At 45.1% G+C, this 23,992-nt stretch overlaps 1 protein-coding gene across 5 annotated transcripts in view; it reads right to left on the reverse strand.

Annotated features, from left to right (window-relative positions):
- LOC126161671 (matrix metalloproteinase-24-like) overlaps window positions 1–23,024 on the reverse strand; it is a 175,073-nt gene extending 152,049 nt beyond the window's left edge. For all 5 annotated transcript variants that reach the window (XM_049917672.1, XM_049917673.1, XM_049917671.1 and 2 more), the window contains exon 1: window positions 22,734–23,024. In XM_049917672.1, the coding sequence (XP_049773629.1) occupies window positions 22,734–22,838 (105 nt within the window). In that variant the 5' untranslated portion in view covers window positions 22,839–23,024. The remainder of the gene's footprint in view (window positions 1–22,733) is intronic.
- Between the last annotated feature and the right edge of the window lie 968 nt (window positions 23,025–23,992).

Raw genomic sequence — 23,992 nt, forward strand, 5'->3', positions numbered from 1 at the left:
TTCGTACCTTAATTATTTCACACCAGCAAGGGGCCATAGATCTTAGTATGTGGCATACATTTCCACCTGACACGTCTACCCGTACCTGAGAAACGGCCTCTTAACAGACGGACGATCGGACAGGCAGTCGGATAGCAAAAGAAAAAAAAAATCGCGTGATATAATTACAAATTCGCCGTTTTCGGATTATTTTTTCTTTTTCATGTACCGTGAAGGTTCGCTTTTTGCCAAATTTCATGGTTCTAGATCAACAGGAAGTACCTATACATTCTGATGAGTGAGTTAGCGAGTTTCGAAATGTATGACAGAAACGGCCGTATCTTTAAATTGCATTGACTTAGAAGTTTCAATTTTTTACAGAGCCAAGGGGCTGTAGACCTTCGTATGTGACAAAAGTTTCCAGTTGGTACAGCTAACACTTCCTGATAAAAAGTTTTATTTTTATTTTTATTTTTTTTTTTCGACTTTGCGTAGAAAGTCCACCACTCTAGTGCTGAGCTGTAGTTTTTCTCTTTCTGCAGGCAATGCTGCCATACAGATTGCATTTTCGAACGGAAGTCTGTCGCGGCAAGATGTTTCGTATTAAGCTTCCACAACCTGGGAGTTCAAATGGCTCTGAGCACTATGGGACTTAACATCTATGGTCATCAGTCCCCTAGAACTTAGAACTACTTAAACCTAACTAACCTAAGGACACCACACACATCCATGCCCGAGCAACCTGGGAGTAGGTGTTTCATTCGTACGCCGTAGGTGGATGGCAGCAACATAACCGCAATGGTCGCTAAACGCGACAGGGATGATTTATACACTATTTAGATTGTTTGTAATATGTTGAGAGACGTATATGCGGTCTATTTTGCTTGCTCCACTATTGTTTATGTGCGTATACTGCGTTGTGTGTGGGTTAAGGAGGCGCCACATGTCTCGCAGATCTTTGGCGGTCAATAGTTTCACTAATTCAGTACACGTAGTGGCCGTAGGGTGCTGGTCGGATGGGTCTGTTACACAGTTAAAGTCGCCACCGAGAATTATGGGACGGGTAGTATCAAACAAGGGAACTTAAAGGTCAGCCGGCCGAGGTGGTCGAGCGGTTCTACGCGCTACAGTCTGGAACTGCTACGGTCGCAGGTTCGAATCCTGCCTCGGGCATGGATGTGTGTGATGTCATTAGGTTGGTTAGGTTTACGTAGTTCTAAGTTCTAGGGGACTGATGACCTCAGAAGTTAAGCCCCATAGTGCTCAGAGCCATTTGAACAAAATTTTTATTAAAGGTCAGTCAGTCAGTCAAACAGACAGACGAACTGAAAAGTGAGCCCATTGAGGTATGGAACACTAAAATTAACAAAATGGCCTCACGGCGCAAAAATTGCCCCCTACAGTGGAAATAAAGAAACATCGCAGGCAGAGGAAGAAAACAAAAAAATGGCTCTGAGCACTATGGGACTTAACTGCTGTGGTCTCAGTCCCCTAGAGCTTAGAACTACTTAAACCTTACTAACCTAAGGACATCACACCCATCCATACCCGAAGCAGGATTCGAACCTGCGACCTTAGCGGTCGTGCGGCTCCAGACTGTAGCGCCTAGAACCGCTCGGCCACTCCGGCCGGCAGGAAGAAAATAAACTGTTGCAGCCTATACGTAAAGACAAAAAGGGATATTTCATTTCCGTGCGTCCCAGGATTGCAGACATATACCCGCAAAAAAAAAAAAAAAATCAATTACATAAATTCATTTTTCTCCGCGTCTACCCCATTCTCCAGTGAGGTTCTTGGACGCAGGAGTAGTCGTGCTGTCAATATTGCATAGCGCAGGTCGTCTCCAATAAAACTGGGAAGAAAAAGTCGGAAGGGATAGCATCAAGGACAGCACGATGCCGCGTGTTTTGTGGCGGTCAGCTGTTTGCGATTCCACGCCGAAAAGTGCCCTGGAAGGCTGGTGGTGTTGTGGTAGACAACCGCGCCTTCCGGCAGCCGGTGGCCGTGGCGGGCGGACATCTGTATGCCGCCCGCCGCGGGTGGCCTCTGCCTTCAGCCAAGGACCCCGCGCGTCCGCCGAGCATGCCTGATGGCCGATGCCGCTCCACGCGTGACGCACGCACCACCTATACCGAGCCGCCCGCCACAAATCGCGCGGAATCACAATCGCCGCGAACTGCTGGGGAAGGTTACGTACAGAAGTTCTTCTTTGTGCAACTAGGCGGAAGTACCCCGGTATAGGACGATTACACGATTGCCGAAGAATCACTGGAATCTTTGTCACATCCCTCAAATACCACGGAATATGCGCAAGGAAGATTTAAAGCGGAACAACCACATAAAACTAACAGTAGAGAATGCAAATGCCTGATAGATTCATTAGAAAAATCCTCATGAAATAAACTAAATCCTCGTTCGACTGTTTCTTGAGTACTGCTCATCAGTTGGGACCCTTACAAGATGGAACAGATACAGGTTCATCTGATAAGGACGAAAGCGTCACAGAGTCGCTACAGCAGAGGCACTGTGCATCATGGTGTGCTTTACTGTTAAAATTCCCAGAACGCACATTACTAGATGCGCTAACCGGTAGATGGTGTAACGGGTGTAGTGCAGTGCAGACGTTCCTAGCTGAATGAAGACAGGGCACTGAACAACATTGCTTCATTTGCAGACTAACAACTATAGCTATTTGGAGTAGCATGTTTTTAGATTAGTTACTACTTCCGAGTACACGTGACAAGAGAAGCCATTAATGCTTATTTTCCCCTGGGCAGCAGGTCAAGTGTTGAAGTGTGGTACATTGACGCAAAACTGTTAGTCTATACTGACTGGCGCATTTACGACAATGTAAAAAACCATCAGGTCATAAAGTTTGTGACATTTTTGTGGGAAGACTGTTAGATGCAGAGAAAAAAATCAGCCAGCACACTGATGTATGTACATGTTAAGGTACAAGACGTAAAAATATCTGTACTTATACCCTTACACCCTATATGTCGCTTCATCCTACATATATCACACGAAAAGAACGTGAAGGTAACGAGACTCGATCCCACACTGATCGTTCTTCCTGTGCACCATTCGGAGCTGGAACGGAAAAGGGGGAGGGGACAGTAGTATACAAAATACTCTTAGCCACACACAATAAGGCGGCTAGTGACGGACAGATGTGGATGCAGAAAGGAAGCAAGGTAGACCAGTCTTTTACTCCATGTCTACAATGACGTCGTCAGAGACAGATCATAAGCTCGGATTGATGGAAGGAAGAGAAAGGAATACACCTGCATCCTTTTCGAATGCACCATCCCGGCGTTGACCTTAAGCTATGTAGAGAAGATACGAAGAACCTAAATCTGGGTGGTAGAACGGGAATTCGAACGACTGTCCTCTCGAACGAGAGGCCTTAACCACTGGGGCGCATTGGTCGGTGCCTTTGTTGGCACCGAAAGTGAAATCGCGTGTTTGAAGCCTGTCTTCAACTTGGGCTGAGTCCTGTGGTCCTGTGGGCCGGCCGCGGTGGCCGTGCGGTTCTAGGTGCTACAGTCTGGAACTGCGGGACTGGTACGGTCGCAGGTTCGAATCCTGCCTCGGGCATGGATGCGTGTGATGTCCTTAGGTTAGTTAGGTTTAAGTAGTTCTAAGTTCTAGGGGACTGATGACCTAAGATGTTAAGTCCCATAGTGCTCAGAGCTATTTGTAGTCCTGTAGAAAATGGCACCGATGGTTTCGCAAATGAGTGTAGAAATTGCTATCAGGAAAAAAGTATACAGAAACATTGATCTTTGGAGAGTGCATGGCGGAACTGAAAAAAATGATTGATTCGCAGTCTAATGACAACTGACTAACAACTGTGTAAAAACAAAATCGTATATCGAAGACGTGACGGATGGCATGAAGAAGATTTTAAAAGAGTATTAAAAATGTGAGAGGAAGAGTTGCCAATACTAATGTTCGGAGGCGATGAAATTCTTCCAGCTGGAAAAAACGTCGAATGTCATCTCTATGAATCTTCCTGTACCGGACCGAGAGTCGAACTCTAGACCTTTGCCTTTCACGATCAGGTGCTGCAAGGCTCCCAGAAGGGCTTCTGTGAAATTTGGAAGGTAGGAGGCGAGGAACTAGCAGAATTGGATTTGTGAGGACGGATTGTGATTCGTGCTTGGGTAGCTCAGTCGGTTAGAGCACTTGCCCGCGAAAGCCTAAGGTCCCGCGTTCGACTCTCGGTCCGAGGAAGTTTCATATCAGTGCACACTCCGCTGCAGAGTGAAAATCTGGAATGTCATCTCTATGTTTCCAAACAATTTGAGAAGAAGCGTAAGGCTGCAATCGGAGCCAGTTTGGATCAACGAAAGATCTATATGGAGGACATATTGACTCATATGTATGTTCCAGATTACAGTACGGCAAAACCGACAAATACTAAGAATTAAAGACCGATTAGTTACCTTCTGTGAATGGTTATATTGGTACATTTGCAGTTTTCGTTACAAGAAGAAATCGTGATGTCACAGTAGATGGATATAATACACATGATAAGTGCAAGCGAACTCCGTAATCTGGAATTTGCCCAGCTTTGCCTGATCCAGAACACTGTAAACATTTGCGGGGAACGTAGAGAATATCTTAACTCGCGCAAGATTCGAGTGAATATTTCCATGTTCATTTAATCTATATTCATTCCCATACAGTTGAGGTACACTGAGTGACATGTGAATATGCTCTATGCTAAGCTAACTAATATTAATATTTAATCTAATTCCCGAAATTAGAGCTCAGTTTTCTCCACCACGGAAGCAATCAGATTGGGTTGTGCCTGCGACGTCATAACAAAGGGTTGTCGCTTTTAACCACAAGCATAACTCTCCGCGGTTTCGAAGGATTTTTCTGTATACCAACAAACGCACAAGAAAATCCGGAAGTGTGGAAAATTATGTTGCTCCAGTCATCTGTGACGACAAAGCCACGGGCCGTTTACCGTGACGCTTTTAAACCCAATGTCGAGCCTACAAAATGCTCTATCAACGATTATTCTCGCAGCGTAAAGGTCAAATGAAGTAAGATTAGCCTCCAGACGAGCGCTCAAGTTCGTCATACGTTGCCGTTAAACATTTGTCGAATTCGCGACTCCTCGTCCGCAACGCTTCCTTGTTTTAAGAGAAATCGTTGTGGTTTAGACGGACAGCAGCGGGAAAAGTCAGACATAAGCTGGGAGGCGCTTTTTTTGCTTCTTGGTGTCGGCTCGAGTACTTAAGTCATTTTGTTTCCTTTGTTTCGGGTGTTCACTCGCTGTACGAGCGACTCGCCGGCAGGTGCTCGGTTTCGCGCTGCAGCGGATTCGACATACACCTGTTCTCTAGGATCGCCGGCGCTTTCGGGTGGGTGAAATCGCCACCTGCCCCACGAGGCCAATTGCAACAGGCGTGCCGGGACAGCGGATGGCGACAGGATGTTGCGACAGACACCTGAGGCGGGATCGGATGCTGCGGACCGCCCGCTGGCACGCCGTTTGTCAGTGCACCCGCTACTGCCCTGGTGCCCACAAAGCGGAGTTTTCACCAAGGGCAGAGACTTCCCTCCGTGGCTGAGGTCTTTAATTCACTGTGGGGACCGAACTGTTCGGCCCAAATACTGTGGTAGAGAAAGCATCAGATACAAATGCTAGCCAGCCGTACATAATGGTACCTTACGTTTGCCGTTCCTTTGCTGCTTTGAAAGAACCGGCTTCGGATTTCCGACTGCCCCATCTTTCTAAACACCACTCATTCACAACAATTATTAGCACACCATTATGCTACACAGTCACTCTCATCCACTCGATACGAATCTGGTATCATTCACAGATATGCTGAAAGCAACTACAGATTACCTCCAATTTCCAAGATCGCTGTGCAAGATTCGCAGTTTACCCCTAGTGTCAGTGATGTCTCAGAAGGTAATACTCAGAAAACTGGTTAGCGCTTGCAAATCGACCAGACACCTTCTTCGACAACAGACAACAAGAACTCCTATGCACTCAGACAATATCAATTGCTGCGTTAGACTGGCTGCCCTGAAAAAAAAAGTCGCATCCCAAATTTGTGCTATATGCCAAAGAAAGGGAAGGAATATTTAGCATAAAACCGAAAATAGGTGTAATCACCTCATTATACCGGCCGAGGTGACGCAGTGGTTAGCATACTGGACTCGCATTCGGGAGGACGACGGTTCAAACCCGCTTCCGGCCATCCAGATTTAGGTTTTCGTGAATTCCCTAAATCGCTCCAGGAAAATTCCGGGAAGGTTCCTTCGACAAGGACACGAGCGATTTCCTTCCCCATCCTTGACGCCACCCGAGCTTCTGCGTCTTTAATGACTTCTATGTCGTCGTGATGTTAAACCCGACCTTCCTTCCTTTCTTTCTATTGTGTCGCCTTAACCCCAAGAAAAAATTCTCACAATAAAGACAAAGATTCTTCGCTCTATCCCTGTCAAACTGTATCTTGTGCTCTGCATCTTTTTTACGAGCAGTAGGAAAGCCAGTTACTGAAGTCAGTTTGCTACTATCTGCGACAAGCATTCTGGAAGCAATAACACAGTGACATGAATGTCTTCACTTGGTGTCACTCGATTCCCAGTAACGGAGCTATTTTCCAAAAAAAGAAGCAGCGTGAGAGGGGTTCAAGTTCTCACTGCCAAAGGTTGGCTTTCCCTCTGTATTACATCCATATGTACGCACCTAAATCACAAATCTGTTGGATATAAACTTTTAACGACACTGTCTTGCGAGAGTGATTTCTTCGAAGAAGAGAAATCTTATGACGATAATAAGAACCCTTAATTACGTCCAGCCTCGATTAGTGTCACAGAAAAACCCAGCAGTTGGTGGTTGTTATTTTGAGAGACAACGACATATTTGCTATAACTTGAGACTTTATCGCCTGACCTTGTTCAGACAAGGCCCCTCATGTTGTTTATTCTAAGAGTGTATACAAAGTCAGCGCGAATGCACTGGTTTGCGATAGTCGATTTCACTTCCTCGTTTACTAGAAAACGCGTCAAGGCACTAAAACTGTCTTTAACGATAATGTTACTACCAGACGCAGACTTTGGTATCATTTCCTCATCCTGCTGCTTATTATGACATGCATATGTTACCCGTTTTATTTACGTTGATTCTGTCACGACTGTGACGCATTTTTTTATATTTATTTATCTATTCGATTTTTTCCGTGGATTTAGTTAGAGCCTTTTTCCGTTTACCTGTGTTGTTCCTGACATCTTCTAGCGTAGATACTCCCAGAAGAGGCCTCATGGCTACATATAAAGTTATCACTTCAGATTATAATAAACGCCACTGAAAAAGCTGCAACCAACAAACAGTGACGAAATACAGATGTGAATACCTCAAGCCCAAAATGCATAGGCCTATTGCATTACAAATTAAGTCACTATCGGCTACCGAAAGCGGATATGTCCTTCCATCTTTAAAGCAAATAAAACAACTACCACTCTAACACCAACCACAACAGTTAACATTTCGTCATAATATTTTAATGTTGAAACAAACCATATTGCGAAAAGTAGAAAATAAGACTATGAGAAGGATTTGGAGTAACGAGGAACGAGAAAGTCGAAAGGATGAAGTCAAAGCGTGCCTTAGACTTGGAATGACAAATTAGAAGAGATCGAATTAAGTTGCCTATAGAGACTCTGTGGGGCAGGAATGATGTGACTCAGTTCACGTCAGTAACCATGTAACTGAGCGACCTACATCTACTCAGTACGTCAACCGTGTGCAGCATGGCGTGTTGTGAGTGTTTTTGAGACACATCAACAGTTAAAAGGGTGCAGGCAACAACTAATTAAAAAAATAATGAATTAGTAACGTATCGGCATCTTCGACAAAGTCTTTGTATACAACTGGTGCATGATGTCTATTCGTGAAGGTTATGTAAACAATTAGAAGAATAACGTGAAGCATGCACCAGCGAAGCCTGCTAAAGACTTTTTGTCTTTACACCCATTGTAACTGTGAAGTACAGTTACACATCTACTGGCTGTGACTATTTTTATTTCATGCGACGTATTAATCTACTTTGTTCATTTCTAAAACTCCTTAAGACTAATGTCGAAGCTTCTACATTACATTTAGAAAGCAAAAAGCTGAAGGTAGTGCTTCTGTCGACTTAAATCGTCCGTTCTGGTCACACGGAGCTTGAATACTGAGCGATCTCGTTGCAGAACAATACCTCATTCTTAATCAAAACGCAGAGTTCACATGGCGGCCGCCATTCTGAAGCGGCGACGCTATATCGGGATCGGCTGAGCGATTCAGGACGCGTCCGAGAAGCGTGGGCCGATGGCAATCCCGGAAGGACACAGAACCTCGGCCTTCGACCCTGCCTTGGGCGCAGACTCTGCTTCCGGAAATGATGCGTGCCTCGACAACGAAGATCATGCGCCAGTTTCACTCGTCCATCTCTACGTCCGACCCATGGAAGCCCCTTACCGCTACCCGCTAAGCTCACGAAGCAAACGGCAATGACAGGATTTGCAAGGTATGTCCTTGTCAAAGTTACGAGGTGTTGTGGTAAAGTTCCTGGTCGCGTCAGTCCAATTTCCCCGTCTTATCTACCGCCTGTTGCGAGCTACACGCGTGATTCACTGCCGCTGGCGCTCCCCGTTATCGGTCGAGAAAGTTGCGGACAATGTAGCAGTCAGTTAAAAGCGTAGTTTTGCGGGCTGACCTCACTTCCTGCTGTACATTACTCTCGCTGAATGCCTCCTCGTTTTAGGTCTGTGTCATGCTAAGTGAGATGTTCCATCATTTTCCATTACGACATAACATACTTGGATGTTGAGACAGAAAGATAGAAGTACTCTTCTCACCTTCACAGTTCTTAGTCCCTTCGCTGTTCGTGAAAAAGATCCAACCCGGTTTGAAACATACGTAGTATGTGTTGGAAGTATAGAAGGGAAACGAAAATATCATACCACAACCAAGTTTCCAATCTCGATGGGAAAAAAATTAAAATTTTTCGACAGAATTTGGTCGGAAAGAGGTCGAGATGTTGTGGGGAAAAATGCCTGAGTTTAATCTCAGATCTCTGCGATGCGTTGTACACTCTACAAAAAACAAAAAAGCCGACACATCACGAAGGAATTATCCGAATGGGACGAAAATCGGTAGATGTATATGCATGTACAGACGAACAAATGATTAAAATTTCGGAAAAATTGTATGTGATTTTTTCAAGAGGAAAAGCATCAAAAATTGAGCAAGACAATTGGCACGTTAGATCGTCAAAATCCCGAGATGGTTGGAGGGCCCTGCCCATAACGATCCAAACTTTCTAAATTGGGGACAGATCCGGCGATCTTGCTGGCCAAGGGAGGGTTTGGCAAGCACAAAGAAACGCAGTAGAAACTCTCATCGTCTGCGGGCGGGCATTACCCTGCTGGAACGTAAGCTGACGATAGCTTGTCATGAAAGGCAACAAAACGGGGAGTAGAGTATCATCGAGCACTGTGCTGTAAGCGTGCTACAGGTGACGACCAAAGGGGTCCTGATATGAAATTAAGTGGCACTCCAGACCGCCGCTAGTTGTTGCTGGACCGTGTGGCAGACGGGTCTGGTGTCCCAATGACGTCCATGTCGTCTCCAGACAACGTCTTCGGCCTGGAATCTTATTGACTGCAGTAGAATTGTCTTCAGTGCTGAGTCTCGCTTCAGACTGAGTCCCGACGACCAGCGAAAACGTGTCAGGTGATGCATCAGTGCAAGCACATGGGCAAGAGGTGGACCTACGCGCTATTGACTTGCTGACTTCTCCTGAATAAACCGCCCAGTTTTCTGAAGTTGTAATCATTTATTTGTGTGTGCATGTACATCACATCTGCCTGTTTCCGTTCCCTTCGTATACGCGTAATTCCTTGGTGGTGCGTCGTTTCTTTCTTTTTTTTTTTTTTGCCTTAGAGTGATTTTTTGTAAGGTTGTCACACTATTATAGTGATCCATCTGTTGATTAGGAAACCTAAATATCTATTCTCACGGCAGGTGGCTCTTGCCCCGTCGTTAGCGGTCAAACAGCCATGCGGATCAGGGAATAACCCGTAGCACATTTTACCCGTTAAGTCTCGTTTCATTTTGTGTATTATGCAAGGTCGACGTTTAGTTTTTTTAAGCGCAAGAAAAGGGTATGAAGGTGAACGTAGACATGCACCCACCCATGCTAAATTTTTATTGTCCATATTAAGATATTGATAAGCAGTCACTGAATGTACTGTCGTTGCCAAATCTCTAATATGAGTCCACTGTCCCAAAAAGCCAACGGCCTGGGCGCAGCGGTAATCCCAGTTTCCGACAGATCACCGAAGTGAAGCGCTGTTGGGCTTAGCTTCCATTGTTAGATGGATCACCGTCCGGGTATGCCGAACGCTGTAGCCAAGCACCCTTGTGAGGCCAATGGAGGAGCTTCTCGGTTGAGAAGAGCGGATCTGGTCACGAAAACTGATAATTGCCGGGAGACCGGTCTGCCGACCACATGTCCCTCCATATCCGCATCCAGGGACGTCTGTAGGCAGAGGATGACAGGGCGATCGGTCGGTACCGTTGGGCCTAACGAGGCCTGTTGGACGGAGTTTAGTTTTACTCCCACGAAAATTGTTTGCGAGGGAAGACTTTAACCTGATTAAGCATTCATTTCATATTCTGCAAGAGCGCTGATAACCAATCCGCTGTACGCTCTGATACCTATATCATCACCATCATGATCGTCGTCATCGCTGTACGCCCTTGTAGAAAGCGTCGAAGCCTGGTGCGGACTCAGCTGTGAGCGGTGCGCCGTGTCTCATTCATTGCCAGTCGCGCTGCGTCGACGCTGGGACTCGGCCAACATCTTTTTCAAGGGGAACCTCCGTAATGAAGAAGACTTGGCAACGGAGGGACGGCGCCACTGCCAACTGCAGTGCGCCGGCTCCACTGACTCAACAGCCCGTGTCACGCTCCGCAGCCGCTGCCTGCGTTCTCTGCCACATATCAAATCTCTTATTGCGTTCGTTTTGCTCCCGCTGTGCTGATAGAGTGACGTTCTAAGAACTCCAGTCCGACGAAAATTGCAGTAAAATCTAGTAACATCTGGACGATGCCTGGAGTGGAAACTGAATCTCGGTGCAGAGGTGGACCAACGCGTTGTCACAAAACTGTTAAGGCTTACGTGGCCACTTGATGACAAACTGCCTGTTGTCTTGTGTTTCGGGTTGCTCGACCGTCGTTCGTCTGATGATTTTTCTGACGTTTCGCCAGCGCGAGTGTCTGGCATTGTCAAAGTCTCAACCTCCAGCCACTCGTGTTGGCGAAACATCAGACCAACGTCGGCCGAAGTACCCGAGACAGAAACCAACTGGCAGTCTGTCCACGCGTTTTCGCCTTGCTGAAATTGTACAAGCTCTTTCTTTTGAATAAAGCATCTAATATTTTTGAAACTATAGTCATTGTTTATCTGTAGAAATACATCAAATTTACCTATTTCCGTTCCATTCGGATAATTCCTTCGCGGAGGGTTTTTTTTTCGGTGAAAAATAAATGCCCCTTGTCCTGACAAGGGAACCTCTCCATCGCACCCCCTTCAGATTTAGTTATAAATTGGCACAGTGGATAGGCCTTGAAAAACGGAATACAGATCAATCCAGAAAACAGGAAGAAGTTGTGTGGAACTATGAAAAAAAATAAGCAAAATATACAAACTGAGTAGTCCATGGCAAATAGGCAACATCAAGGATAATATGAGTCCAGGAACGCCGTGGTCCCGTGGTTAGCGTGAGCAGCTGCGGAACGAGAGGTCCTTGGTTCAAGCCTTCCCTCGAGTGGAAAGTTTAATTTTTGATTTTCAGACAATTATTATCTAACAAACTCTTATGTTTTCATCACATTTTTGGGAGTGATTATCACATCCACAAGAAAACCTAAATCGGGAAAAGTAGAAGAATCTTTTTTCCAATTCGCCAAGTGTACAAGTTAGGTGGGTCGACAACATATTTCTGTCACGTGACGCACATGCCGTCACTAGTGTCGTATAGAATATATCAGACGTGTTTACCTGTGGAGGAATCGGTTGACCTATTACCTTGCGATCAAATGTTTTCGGTTCCCGGTGGAGAGGCACGTCCTTTCGTCTACTAATCGCACGGTTTTGCGGTGCGGTCGCAAAACACAGACACTAAACTTATTACAGTGAACAGAGACGTCAATGAACGAACGGACAGATCATAACTTTGCGAAAATAAAAAAAGTAAACTTTTCACTCGAGGGAAGACTTGAACAAAGGACCTCTCATGCTGCAGCTGCTCAGGCTAACCACGGGATCACGGTGCTCCTGAGCTCCCACTATTCTTGATGTTGCCTATCTTGCGCATGGACTACTCAGTTTGTATATTTTGCTTACTTTTTTCATAGTTCCACACAACTTCTTCCTGTTGTCTCGATTGATCTGTGTTCAGTTTTTTAAGGCTTTTAAGGCCAACTTATAACTAAATCTGAGGGGGGGGGGGGGGGTGCGATGGGGAGGTTCCCTTGTGAGTACAGGGGACCCCATACTAGACGGGATGACGGGATTAAGATGAAGAAGAAGTCAGATACAACACGTAACTACTTGCAAACCTCTGCAAGTCCAATTACGTATTGCCACAGGCTGCAACAGGCAGCAGTGAAGCACAGGTGAGCGACGAATCCTACGTCCCGATTGTTCCACCGTTAATGTCGGAGCCAGCAGCCGATAAGCACCTATCTGACCCGATTAGATAGTAACGCCAGATACATTTCTCTCGATCTGGCTTCTGCCTCCAGCGGCCCGCCTCGTCTCCGCTTCGGAAACGATTCCCTCCCAGGCGCGGCGGCACGGCAGCGGTGAGCGAGGGCTGTGTGGGACGTTTTCTCCCGCGCGGAGTTTGTCAACACCTGCCCGATGCACGAGCAGAGCGCTGACAGCCGTGAAGGCTAAAACGGAAAGCAATGGTCCGGCGGCAAAGAGAAAAGCCGGCGGCTGTAATCGCGGGGAAACGGTCGGCTGCAAAACGAAAGCCGGCCGGCGGATTTTGTAAAGAGGGCCGAGCTGCGAAGGTCGGCAGGCGCTGGCGCTGGCCGACGGGGCGTGACGGCACCCTCCAACCTCCAGAGGGCGAGAAGACCTTCGGTCTTCCAGCAAATCCGTTTTCTCGATTCGGCCAAAAGCGCAGAATCGTGCAAATCCGAGATCGAGTTACGACAGGAGGGGGAGCTTTTGAAAGAAACGTTCCGTCGATACGGAGGTCATTAGACACGTCATCCTAGAACTCATCTGAAATGACTAAAGCAAAGTGTGTGTGTGTGTGTGTGTGTGTGTGTGTGTGCGAAACACATTCGCTGAACTGGATATTCTTTTGTCATCAGCTCTATTGGGTATGGCTATACTACCCGCTGGTGACTTATGAAAATTTGTGTTGCACCGGGAGTCGAAGCAGAATTTCCCGTTTATCGCGAGCGTTTGCCTTACAATTTACGCTACCCGAGCACCTGAACTTCCATGTGTTATGTTGTCCATATCCTCAAGTAGAAAACGTCACATATGGAAGTTAGGATGGGTCCGAAGAGCGTGCACGGATAGACTAACGGTAAGGCGACCGCTCGCAATAAGCGGGATATCCGCCTTCGACTCCCGGTCAGGCATAAATTTTCGTATGTTACCAATGGATACTCTAGCCAAACCCAATACAGACTATGCTACAATAATTCGCAACTCAGCGAATCTGTTCAAAAAAATGTTCAAATGTGTGTGAAATCTTATGGGACTTAACTGCTAAGGTCATCAGTCCCTAAGCTTACACACTACTTAACCTAAACTATCCTAAGGGCAAACACACACACCCATGCCCGAGGGAGGACTCGAACCTCCGCCGGGACCAGCCGCAGCGAATCTGTTTCGAAAAATATTTCGAAAGCTGTATGATCGTCAATCACAATACTGTAGTTTAGATGGTGTAAGTGGGCTGTTTAGGTTTTTATGTTGGTAACGCCACGTAGCGCTCTGTATGAAAGTTAATGGCTGTACTGTGTGCAGTCTGTGGCTGGTTGGCATTGTTGGAATATTCGCTATTGTAGTGTTGGGCAATTGGATGTGAACAGCGCGTAGCGTTGCGCAGTTGGACGTGAGCCGCCAGCAGTGGTGGATGTGGGGAGAAAGATGGCAGAATTTTGAGAGCGTACGATCTGGACCTGTGTCCATCAGAAAGAGTAAATTTGTAATACTGGATATCATGAACTGATATATATATAATGACTTTTGAACGTTATTAAGGTAAATACATTGTTTGTTCTCTATCAAAATCTTTCATTTGGTAACTATGCCTATGAGTAGTTAGTGCCTTCAGTAGTTAGAATCTTTTATTTAGCTGGCAGTATTGCCGCTCGCTGTATTGCAGTAGTTCGAGTAACGATGATTTTTGTGAGGTAAGTGATTCATGAAAGGTATAGGTTATTGTTAGTCAGGGCCATTCTTTTGTAGGGATTATTCAAAATCAGATTGCGTTGCGCTAAAAATATTGTGTGTCAGTTTAGTGTTGATCAGAATAAGTAAAGAGAGAAATGTCTGAGTACTTTCAGTTTTGTTCAGCTGTTTGAAAATCAAATAACGTAAGAGTTTTATCGGCAGAAGTAATTCATAAATTTTTTTAAGGGGACGTTTCAACTGGTGCGGGTGGAAAGAGGCTTAAACCAAGCGTCCCGGAATTTAAGCACGGAGCCACGTCAGTTAGCGCCTGTTTTTTTTTGCTAGTACTGTGTCTTGTTATGTAAGGTTTCTCCGCTGCAGGCGGATGACGTCGATATCTTTCCACAATACTTCGGTTCGGCTGACAACTTGGCCAGACCATTTTCTCTCCTGAACGTCGCTGCCTCATTTTCAGTCGAAATAAGGCGGTGTCATCCTTAAACAGTTCCAAAACTTTATGGAATAGTCATTACAGCGGAAAATCGTCAAGTATTCCTCCTCAAGGTAGCGTCTTGTTGGTCTCCCTCTGCACACAGGTACTCTTGTGTTTCATACATTTGCTTGAGAATGGAATGCATAGAATTTCATCACGTCTTCTAGAGATATGATAAGCAGAGAATTGTAGACTGAGTAACAGCGGATGTCTAATCATGCTATTCCGAAAATATGACTGCGTCCTCATGTTGTTAAACAGGTGAAGTTTTCAGTCTCTGTTGCATTTGGATTTATGTTAACCAACCGGATGATGGCCACTTGCAAAGAATCGCCGAAACGTTGGTCTATGATACTTGAGGCGGAGAAGTTTTACTGAAGATGACAACAGCCGCAGAAGCCTACACACATAGGTACGAATTGTAGTCGTAAACATAGCCTTTTACTTTTCTTCGGGCAGTTACCACACCCGTATAAAATTTCTGAAATTACAACCTTTTCCACTTGTAATCATTATTTTCCACCATTGACTTGATTAAGTGCAAGCCACCAGCATACGGTGGGCATACATGAAACTTACAAGTATTTCTCCGTCATATGCTGATGGCTTGACGGCTTTGTGGCTTCCTCTCATAAATGTCTACTAAGGCTATAAAATGGCAATTACTGGAAAATAAACAATGATTACAAGCCGAAAGTGTTGACAATTCAGAATTCAGAATTTTGAAGAAAAAGTTTACACATTGTTATTAGTTCTATCAGGACACTATGTCGGAAATACTTTCCACAAGATAAATTAAAAGTTGTTAGGTGTTTCAAGTGCCCTGCCATATGTCCTGACGTCCGCCTGCTTAGCTGGGTAGTAACGTGCTTGCCTCCCATGCACTGGGCCCGGGTTCGATTCCTGGCCGGGTTGGGGATTTTCTGCGCTCGGAAACTGGGTGTTATGTTGTCCTCGTCATCATTTCATCCTCAGCACCGGCCGCATGTCGCCATATGTGGCGCCGAATGAAATAAGACTTGCACTTGGCGACCGAACCCGACTGCGACAAAAAAATGGTTCAAATGGCTCTGAGCACTATGCGACTTAACTTCCGAGGTCATGAGTCCCCTAGAACTTAGAACTAATTAAACCTAACTAACCTAAGGACATCACACACATCCATGCCCGAGGCAGGATTCGAACCTGCGACCGTAGCGGTCGCCCGGTTCCAGACTGTAGCACCCAGAACCGCTCGGCCACTCCAGCCGGCGATAACGACTGGAACATCCCGCCAACAATGCCATATGATCATTTCATTTTATACGTCCTGACGAATGCCAGGTTGTTTCTTCCAGCATAACGGCCTATTCCATGCCACATCTTTGGCCAAGAAAGACAGCTCTCCGTCTTGAATGCTTTACAAAATGGTTCAAATGGCTCTGAGCACTATGGGACTTAACATCTGAGGTAATCAGTCCCCTAGAACTTAGAACTAGTCAATCCTAACTAACCTAAGGACATCACACACATCCATGCCCGAGGCAGGACTCGAACCTGCGACCGTAGCGGTCGCGCGGTTCCAGACTGAAGCGCCTAGAACCGCTCGGCCATTCCGGCAGGCAATGATTTACAGGACGAAGTAATGTCGACTCAGAAAGCTACACTGTGGACGTTGACGCTCTGGCAGAAAGACAGACGCAGATAGAAGACCGTGGCTTCGTAAAGCACGTGATTTGCTCAGATCCTGGTCCTAGTTATGATTCTCTAATACGCTTTACAGATGTGATTTGAAATCTCTGGCAAACAAACCGTGTGCCAATACATATTCTTGCCTTCACCGGGCAACGTTGCTATGAGTATTTCCCACTAAGTGCAAGAGGGGTACAGATCCGGCTGACAATTTTAATATAAATAAGTTTCAACACAGCCCAGTCTGAGCAGTGGTGTGAAAGATTCATTATACACTTAATTTGCCACCTTGATTTACACTCCTCTTTCTGTCGTCGACAGAGTTTCGTCTCGTGTCGGCCCGGAATTTTTCTTACCCGTTTGGACAGCGTTTTCTCTTTGGACGCCGAGTGTGACTGTCACAATAGCGCAGCCGCAACCTGTGGCTTTATTTCTCTCTGAAAGGCCAGTTGCCCCACCACCAGAGTGAGGATACAGAGAGAGAGACAGAGAGCACAGTTCCTGCCCAGCCCGTACGCTGCAGATGTGAGGCGAGCCAGCGGCAAGACAAGCCGCGCCAGTGCTGGCGCCGCGCCCGAACGCAATCCCACGTCACGCAGCAAAAAGGCGCGTACATCACGCAGCGAGCCCGTCCAGCACGTGTTGCGCTCGCGGCCCTTCCCCAGCAGCACTCTGAGGGACCTGCTGCACGCACGCCAGTCAGCGGCAGTCGAGGCGGTCTCTACTGGTATATTATCCGCTACACGCACAGTACAACTTCGCAGGGGATGATGGCGGCGTAAGCAACGTAGCGCAGCCTAGTAAATGGACTGCTGCGGAGGGAAGAGACGTGCAGGGTAAAGGAGCCTCGCCTCTTTCTCGCCGGGCAAGCAGTACACTGAAATTAACATTTCTTTAACGCTGCCTACTACAATACTACAATAGGGTGTTTCAGTTGCCCCTACCGATGTCGTTTTATGCAGCCCGCGATGTTATAGCTGGCATTCATAAACCACGCGTGAGATTTTCATAGTCTCTGGTTCGCTATGCGCAAACTATTGGTCCCGCAGAAAAAAAATGAGCAGGACATTTATACAGTAAATTTAGTGTAGTTAAATTTTGTACTTGGATACATTTCTCTGGAGACGACGGTTTTCGAGATATTCAAGAAAAGCGTACGAAAGTGACCCTCATACGCACCTCCATCTTAAACTGAACTAGTCAGGATTTCTGGTATGCTGTTCGTGGCACTCCCTCCTAGCACTGTACAAAAATTTCCGACTATACGAATTATTCCCGATCTTCGACCTCCTTTTGTTTCTGTCGATTGGGATGTTACTCTGCCAGCATTCGACTACTTCGTTAAAATTAAATTAACCGTGCTCTTCAGTCTGATGAACGTAAAACGACTTTTGTAAACGTCGTGATAAAACTAATAACGTTGCCAACTCGTAAAACTTAACCCATGCAAACAAAGTAGTTTCATAATCAGAAGGCTGGACGAATACAACGATGCAATGGTGTTAAAACTGACAAAACTGTTACGTAAAATTTACACAAAAGCCAGTTTTACAAGTTCTAAGTTCCCGACTAAGCCAGTGTCGTAATAAGACAACTCAATGAAAACCAAAAAATTAGAAGATGGGAAACAATTCGTGCAGTCGCAATCTTTTTAACAGTGACAACAGGGAGTGCCATGAACAACACATTAGAAATCCTGACAGGTGCGAGCCGAGCGTGGGAGTGGGGGAGCGTCTGAAAGTCACTTTCCTATGTTTTTCTTGAATAACTAGAAAACTGCGGCCTCTAGTGAAAGAGTATCTCAGTACAATATTTCACTAATTTAAATTTCGTACAGGAAGGTCCTGTTCAATTTTTTCTGTAGGACTAGTAGTTCGCAAGTAGCGAGCGAGAGAATATGAAAAATCTTGCGCGTGGTTTATGAATGCGAGCTATAAAATTGCGGCTTTCCTAAAACGGCAGCGGTAGAGGAAGTTGAATCACTTTGGATTACAAGGTGTCGCTAGAGGAATGGTCAGTATTCAGGAATATGACAGGAACGACCATTCGAAGCTAAAAAGTGTAGTAAACATGGATTCTAAACTCCATACCTTCAAGCTAAGAGCACTTGTTCAGTAGAAGAAATGAACAAGTGCTCATAGCTCTGAAGGAATGCAATTAAATCCCATGTTTACTAGGCTCTATTGCTTCGAATGTAGTGTGTGTGTGTGTATTTGGATCTGTGTGTGGGGAGGCGGGGCGGTGGCCAAGACGCGAAAAGGAAACATGTCCTGCTATTAAACATTGCTGTATTCGACGGTATGAGTTTCGAAAATGAAAGTAATCCAATTCCACGAAACCTGTAACGCAATACAAACGCATATCGTAACCTTCTGATTTGCTACCACGTCATTCGATAAGATAAAGAAAATTTCATGTTCGAGTTGGTGCAGTCTGGATAAGCAATAATTCCTACGTCGCTCATGAACCGGCCTTCTGCTCATCTGTTGTAGATTGAAGATTAAGCACCCGCCTTCCATCTTGGAAGGACATTACCAGACTTGCGGTCCTGTTGAGCTGTCCTATCGATAAGCGCTTTGACCAGTGTGATGTAACGGCGCCTGAGAAATCTGTTCCCAATGAGCAGACAGCTTCGACAACTGATCCGTGACGCAGATTTATTGGGCGTCAATTGAAAACGCTCAACGAGCTGCCGGCGCTAGAGAGCATTCTCCAATATTGCTGCTAACGGACGCAACCTGAACACCTTTGCTAAAGGTTTTTCACAAAGTGTCTCCAGTGAAATAGACGTCATCTTGTGAAGCAAAACCAATGCACAGGAGCAGCTATCAGAAACCTCTGGTAAAATATTAAAATTCAATACATATTTGTATTGTTCATTAATAAAAAAAAGGTGAGAAGACAAGAGTTTGCTTTAAACAACAATATTTTTCGCGACGTCCTGGCATCTGACTACAGCAAAAGAACTAAGGAAACTATTTCAGATAACACTGAACTAGTAGCCAGTGTCACGTGGGATTGCACGAGCGCCTAGTTACCAATGGATCACGACGATATCGGTCGTGTACTGTCAAAGTTCTGCTAGGATAAAGAAAGCTTTTAGCGTGACGAAAAACAGTATCACGCATTCATGTGTTTTGAAGCAAATAATTTGAAATTTATTCACATGAATCGTATTTCCTATTTGAAGGGAGTGAAAAATAGACGACAGTTTGTATTTTCGTATACACCGGTATACAGGAACATTTACTTCGAAATTTCGTGGCGTTGTTCCCGGAAATAACATACTATGCGAATCCGAAAGATGAGCATCCTTCACCAATGGTCAAAAGCCTTTTTTTTAGTAAAGTGAGAAACGAAAAAGCGACTCGGAAAAATCGTTACCGTATTAATGACTGCTGACAAAGAACGGATTCGAGGTAATACTGAAAACCTAGAAACTGGTAGGCAAACGAAGTAAATCTTTTCAAGTCAAAGCTTAAGCTTTGTTCTCAGCATTAATAATTAATTAGTATTTAATAATGTAAACACGTTATATGCATCTGACATGTTTTCCTGATGCAAAAGGCGGTCGTCGGCAACTATACATCTTACCGATTCAATGCTATGTTTAGAAGATCGATAAATTTTTACATTGTTTTCTTACGGATCATCGTCGCATCTTTTGAGACCTGCCATCATGGGTCCTCGTGAGCGGCTGCGAAACATACTGGTGTTATTTTCTTGTAAAAAACTTTTATCTTGCTTTTTTATATCAATCATGTATATTGACCTTAAGACGTTTGTGCTTGAAGAAATGATTAATGAGCAAATGAAATGCAAGAATTGTCACTTTACTAGCAATGCTCAGGTAACGCGCCAGGTCACTAGAGAGGGCACTTCACCTTTACGTGATGAAAATTAAGGTACTCTGTTACCATATTAAGTTAACGAAATTATTATTTGCGAACGTATGATGTTATGAGCTTAACTAACACCTGTATGACTAAGGAACATGTGCGTTTCGTGTTCTATATTTTGGTACCGAGCGAGGCAATGCTTTCGTTATGAAAGTGATCTCAACTCAAGGAAGAAAGTTGAGATTATGCTTTTCAGCCCTACCTTTAATGATACCGATGTCTACGAGTGGTATTTTCCGTATAGTGAATTCTAAAGTAGTGAAAATGAGCGTCAGAGACCGAGAAAATTCCGAGCGAGTTTTGCGCGGAAGTTCAAACTCCGTTTACGAGTAGGAGGTGAGTCACGCTTTAGACCATTGAAGCCGGAACGATCTCCGTGCGCCGACAAACGGAAGCGTGTGTTCCGGCTCGCGTTGCGTGTGTCGGGCTGTGCGTCATCGGTGCGGCTTGCGACACGTCGTGAGCGCCGGCAGCAGCTGCGAAAAGGCAGACCGGCTGTCATCTCACCGCGGCTAAGGACCGCTCGTTCGTGACTGGCTCCCAGCCCCGACATGTCCTTGCCACATTGTATGCAGATATCGCGCCATCGGCGGTGCTCGAAAGTGGGCGGGTACCTGCTACCCTTAGCGACTTTGCTATTGGACGACACATCAAAACTCATATGACAGATGCATGCACAAGTAATCTTTAAATGTTTCCTCACTTTTTTACACTCGTTACCAATCGAGGGTCACGTAATAGAAAAGTGAAATTCTTTGCACGTTTTCTCCGTTCTCAATCTTGCAAAATGTACCTCGGGGGCCGTATTAGTTGTCAGTGTTCATAGAAGAAAGTCGTACGTCCAACAAAACGTTGTTAATGACTACTTACTGCAGTTTAACTACTTTAGTCTTACATCAGATTAACGCCCTGTACAACACTACCACTATTCTAAAAAGTCAGACCATCTCACGCTATTCCATGAGAGAGATTAAGATACCTAATTCAGTTCTCATTTTAATTTCTGCTCAAAACAATAACTAATATATATATATATATATATATATATATATATATATATATATATATATATATATAGAAATTTTTTCAAAGCTTTTCATGTTCATCAGATTGCAAAACAACTATTTAAAGCGCGCGATGGTGAAAACCTTTTATATTAACATATGCGTGTATGACGCTTTCGTGCGAATCTATCTCTCAACAATGTTCAGTCTGTCGTGTGGAATACCTCCAAATGATAGTGAAAATACACCTATAAGAGATGTTATTATTATTTCTACCGGCCTGAGTGTCTAATTATCCGTTGCTGTCAACGAATTTAGAGATATTCTGCCAAGAAAGAAAAGAGTTTTCATTTTTGCCAGTAAAGGTTCCGATGTATTTCTCCAATCACAGTCCGCTGTTGCCAAGTCAAGAACTGTATGTCCTACCAAAAAGAACATGAAAAAATATCCGAAATATTTCCGGAGTCTTCTCCGCCCTGACGAAAATTTTACTAACGTGTAGAACATAAGCAGATAAAACACATATTGAGATGCTCAATCCCTTTTCTTTTACGTTTTTACTGCTACGGGACCGACGTACTGTTTGTCTTCGAACAAGAATCTGTAAAAATAATGATTTATGGATGTTTCGAGGGATTCTTTCAGCATTCTACGGTAGTAATTAGCGGTTGTCGTGAGTGCAGAATTGTAAGAGCAACTTGAAAACGCAATTATAAACGAAAAGCACAAATCAGTGGGTGGTCTACAATATATACTGCAGGGCATTCATATTTTTATACTTTTTTATTTGCCAATATCAAGTTTTTGTATCAAGAAGATGAAACAACAATCATGTGAAAATATACGTGTCCCTATACTTTTTTAAAAGTAAGTGTTTTGAAAAGAGAAACAATAGTAGTTAGCTTGTTTCATAAAATCTGTAGGAAATATTCTATATAACGGAAGGTTGCCGACCCATGTTGTTGAAGTTTACCCATGTCAGCTCAGATAAAATTAAAGCTCCTCATAACAAGTAGAGTTTTTATGGAAGAAACTGCAATCCGTTACAAGCACTGAAATGGAAATATCCTAAATGTGCGTAAGAACTACTCCTGCACCCTTCCCACGTAAACTGTTTGTCTCGTATTTAAAAGTGCTACTTTACGAGTAGCGCGAAAATAAAAAGTAAGGCAACCTGCCAGTGTGGCGGAGAAAAGTTTCGTAGTGCTCTGCATACGGACACCGCAGCTGCTGGCGTACTCACCATTGCGTTTGTGTCCGAGATGTCTCCTCCCACGGGGAAGGCGTGTCCCGCTCCGCAAAGGAGGGCGCACGCCAGCACAGAGATCGCTGCCGCTGCGGTCGACATGCTGGTTGCCGCACCACTCGTGTGTCTGTGTGTGTCCTGGTCACTCGAGACGCGTCGTCCACGGCAATCTCGCCTAGCTCTTGTACCACTACCAAGCTACCGTGGACCAGCTGCCTGACAGTTCCCAGACCCTACCTGCCGACTGTCCGCGGCGCGAACCCAACAGTGGTGTGACGGAGCGCGCGCCCGCGCGTTTTATTGCGGGCATAAGTCCCGCTTCCCAGAACGGCGCGCGGGTGGGGGCGAGCGGCCGCCAATCACGTGGCTGCCGAGCGTGCTGCCGCCTGGCGACCGCCGCCGCAACTCCGTCCTCGAACTTGGCTCCGTAGCTTCCGAATGCATTCGTTGAACACATCGGGACACTCGTGGACTGCATCTTCAGGCCTTACGACGCCCTTCAGCTCTCCGGTTCTTTCAAAATTTCACGTCACACGACATTTGGTTACGTTTGTCATTTTTTTTTCATTTTAGTAACAGATTCGACAATCGCTATTCATCCTAAGCACAACCGAGTTCTTCGCACATAATCCTCTTGGTTTAGGGCAGGGGCGTCCAGCCCGCGGGTCGCTTGTATCCGAAAGTATGTACCAACGCGGCTCATGAAGTGAGCATCTATCCCACGACCAGAAAAAAAAAAGAAATTCCATAAAATTCCGTTTATGTATCGTTAAGATAAATTGAATATTTTCCATCTCGAACTCCCGCCACACGATGCTATTCTCTCGTTGGGCTTTTTTTTCCCCCTCTCAGCAATTATCGTTAGCTGTGTTAAGTATGTTGTTTGCAACCGTCTTCTTCCAATGTGGCCCAGGTAAGCTATATGGTTGAGCACCCTTGTTGTAGAGGGTCTGAGTCAGGTGCGCATCCAGGGTTCAGTTCTAGGGCGAAACAGAATTCGTTTCTGTGTCGCCCTCTCCACCGCCCCAAACATAACTTGAGGTGCCACATAAAGTACGACTTCAATATTAATAACAATAAAATTATGCAATAATGTTTTAATATAAGTAACAACAATAAAGTGTTTTACTCACATAAAGCACATAGAATAAGTTAACAGTACATTGCTTTAGCATGACATTCGAGAAATTCCAGTTCAGGCAGAAACATAACATCTGAAAATTTGAAAAGTGCATGTGTCAGACAATTACGTCAAG

The sequence above is a fragment of the Schistocerca cancellata genome, chromosome 2 (assembly GCF_023864275.1).
Source record: "Schistocerca cancellata isolate TAMUIC-IGC-003103 chromosome 2, iqSchCanc2.1, whole genome shotgun sequence".
NCBI classification, from domain to species: domain Eukaryota; kingdom Metazoa; phylum Arthropoda; class Insecta; order Orthoptera; family Acrididae; genus Schistocerca; species Schistocerca cancellata.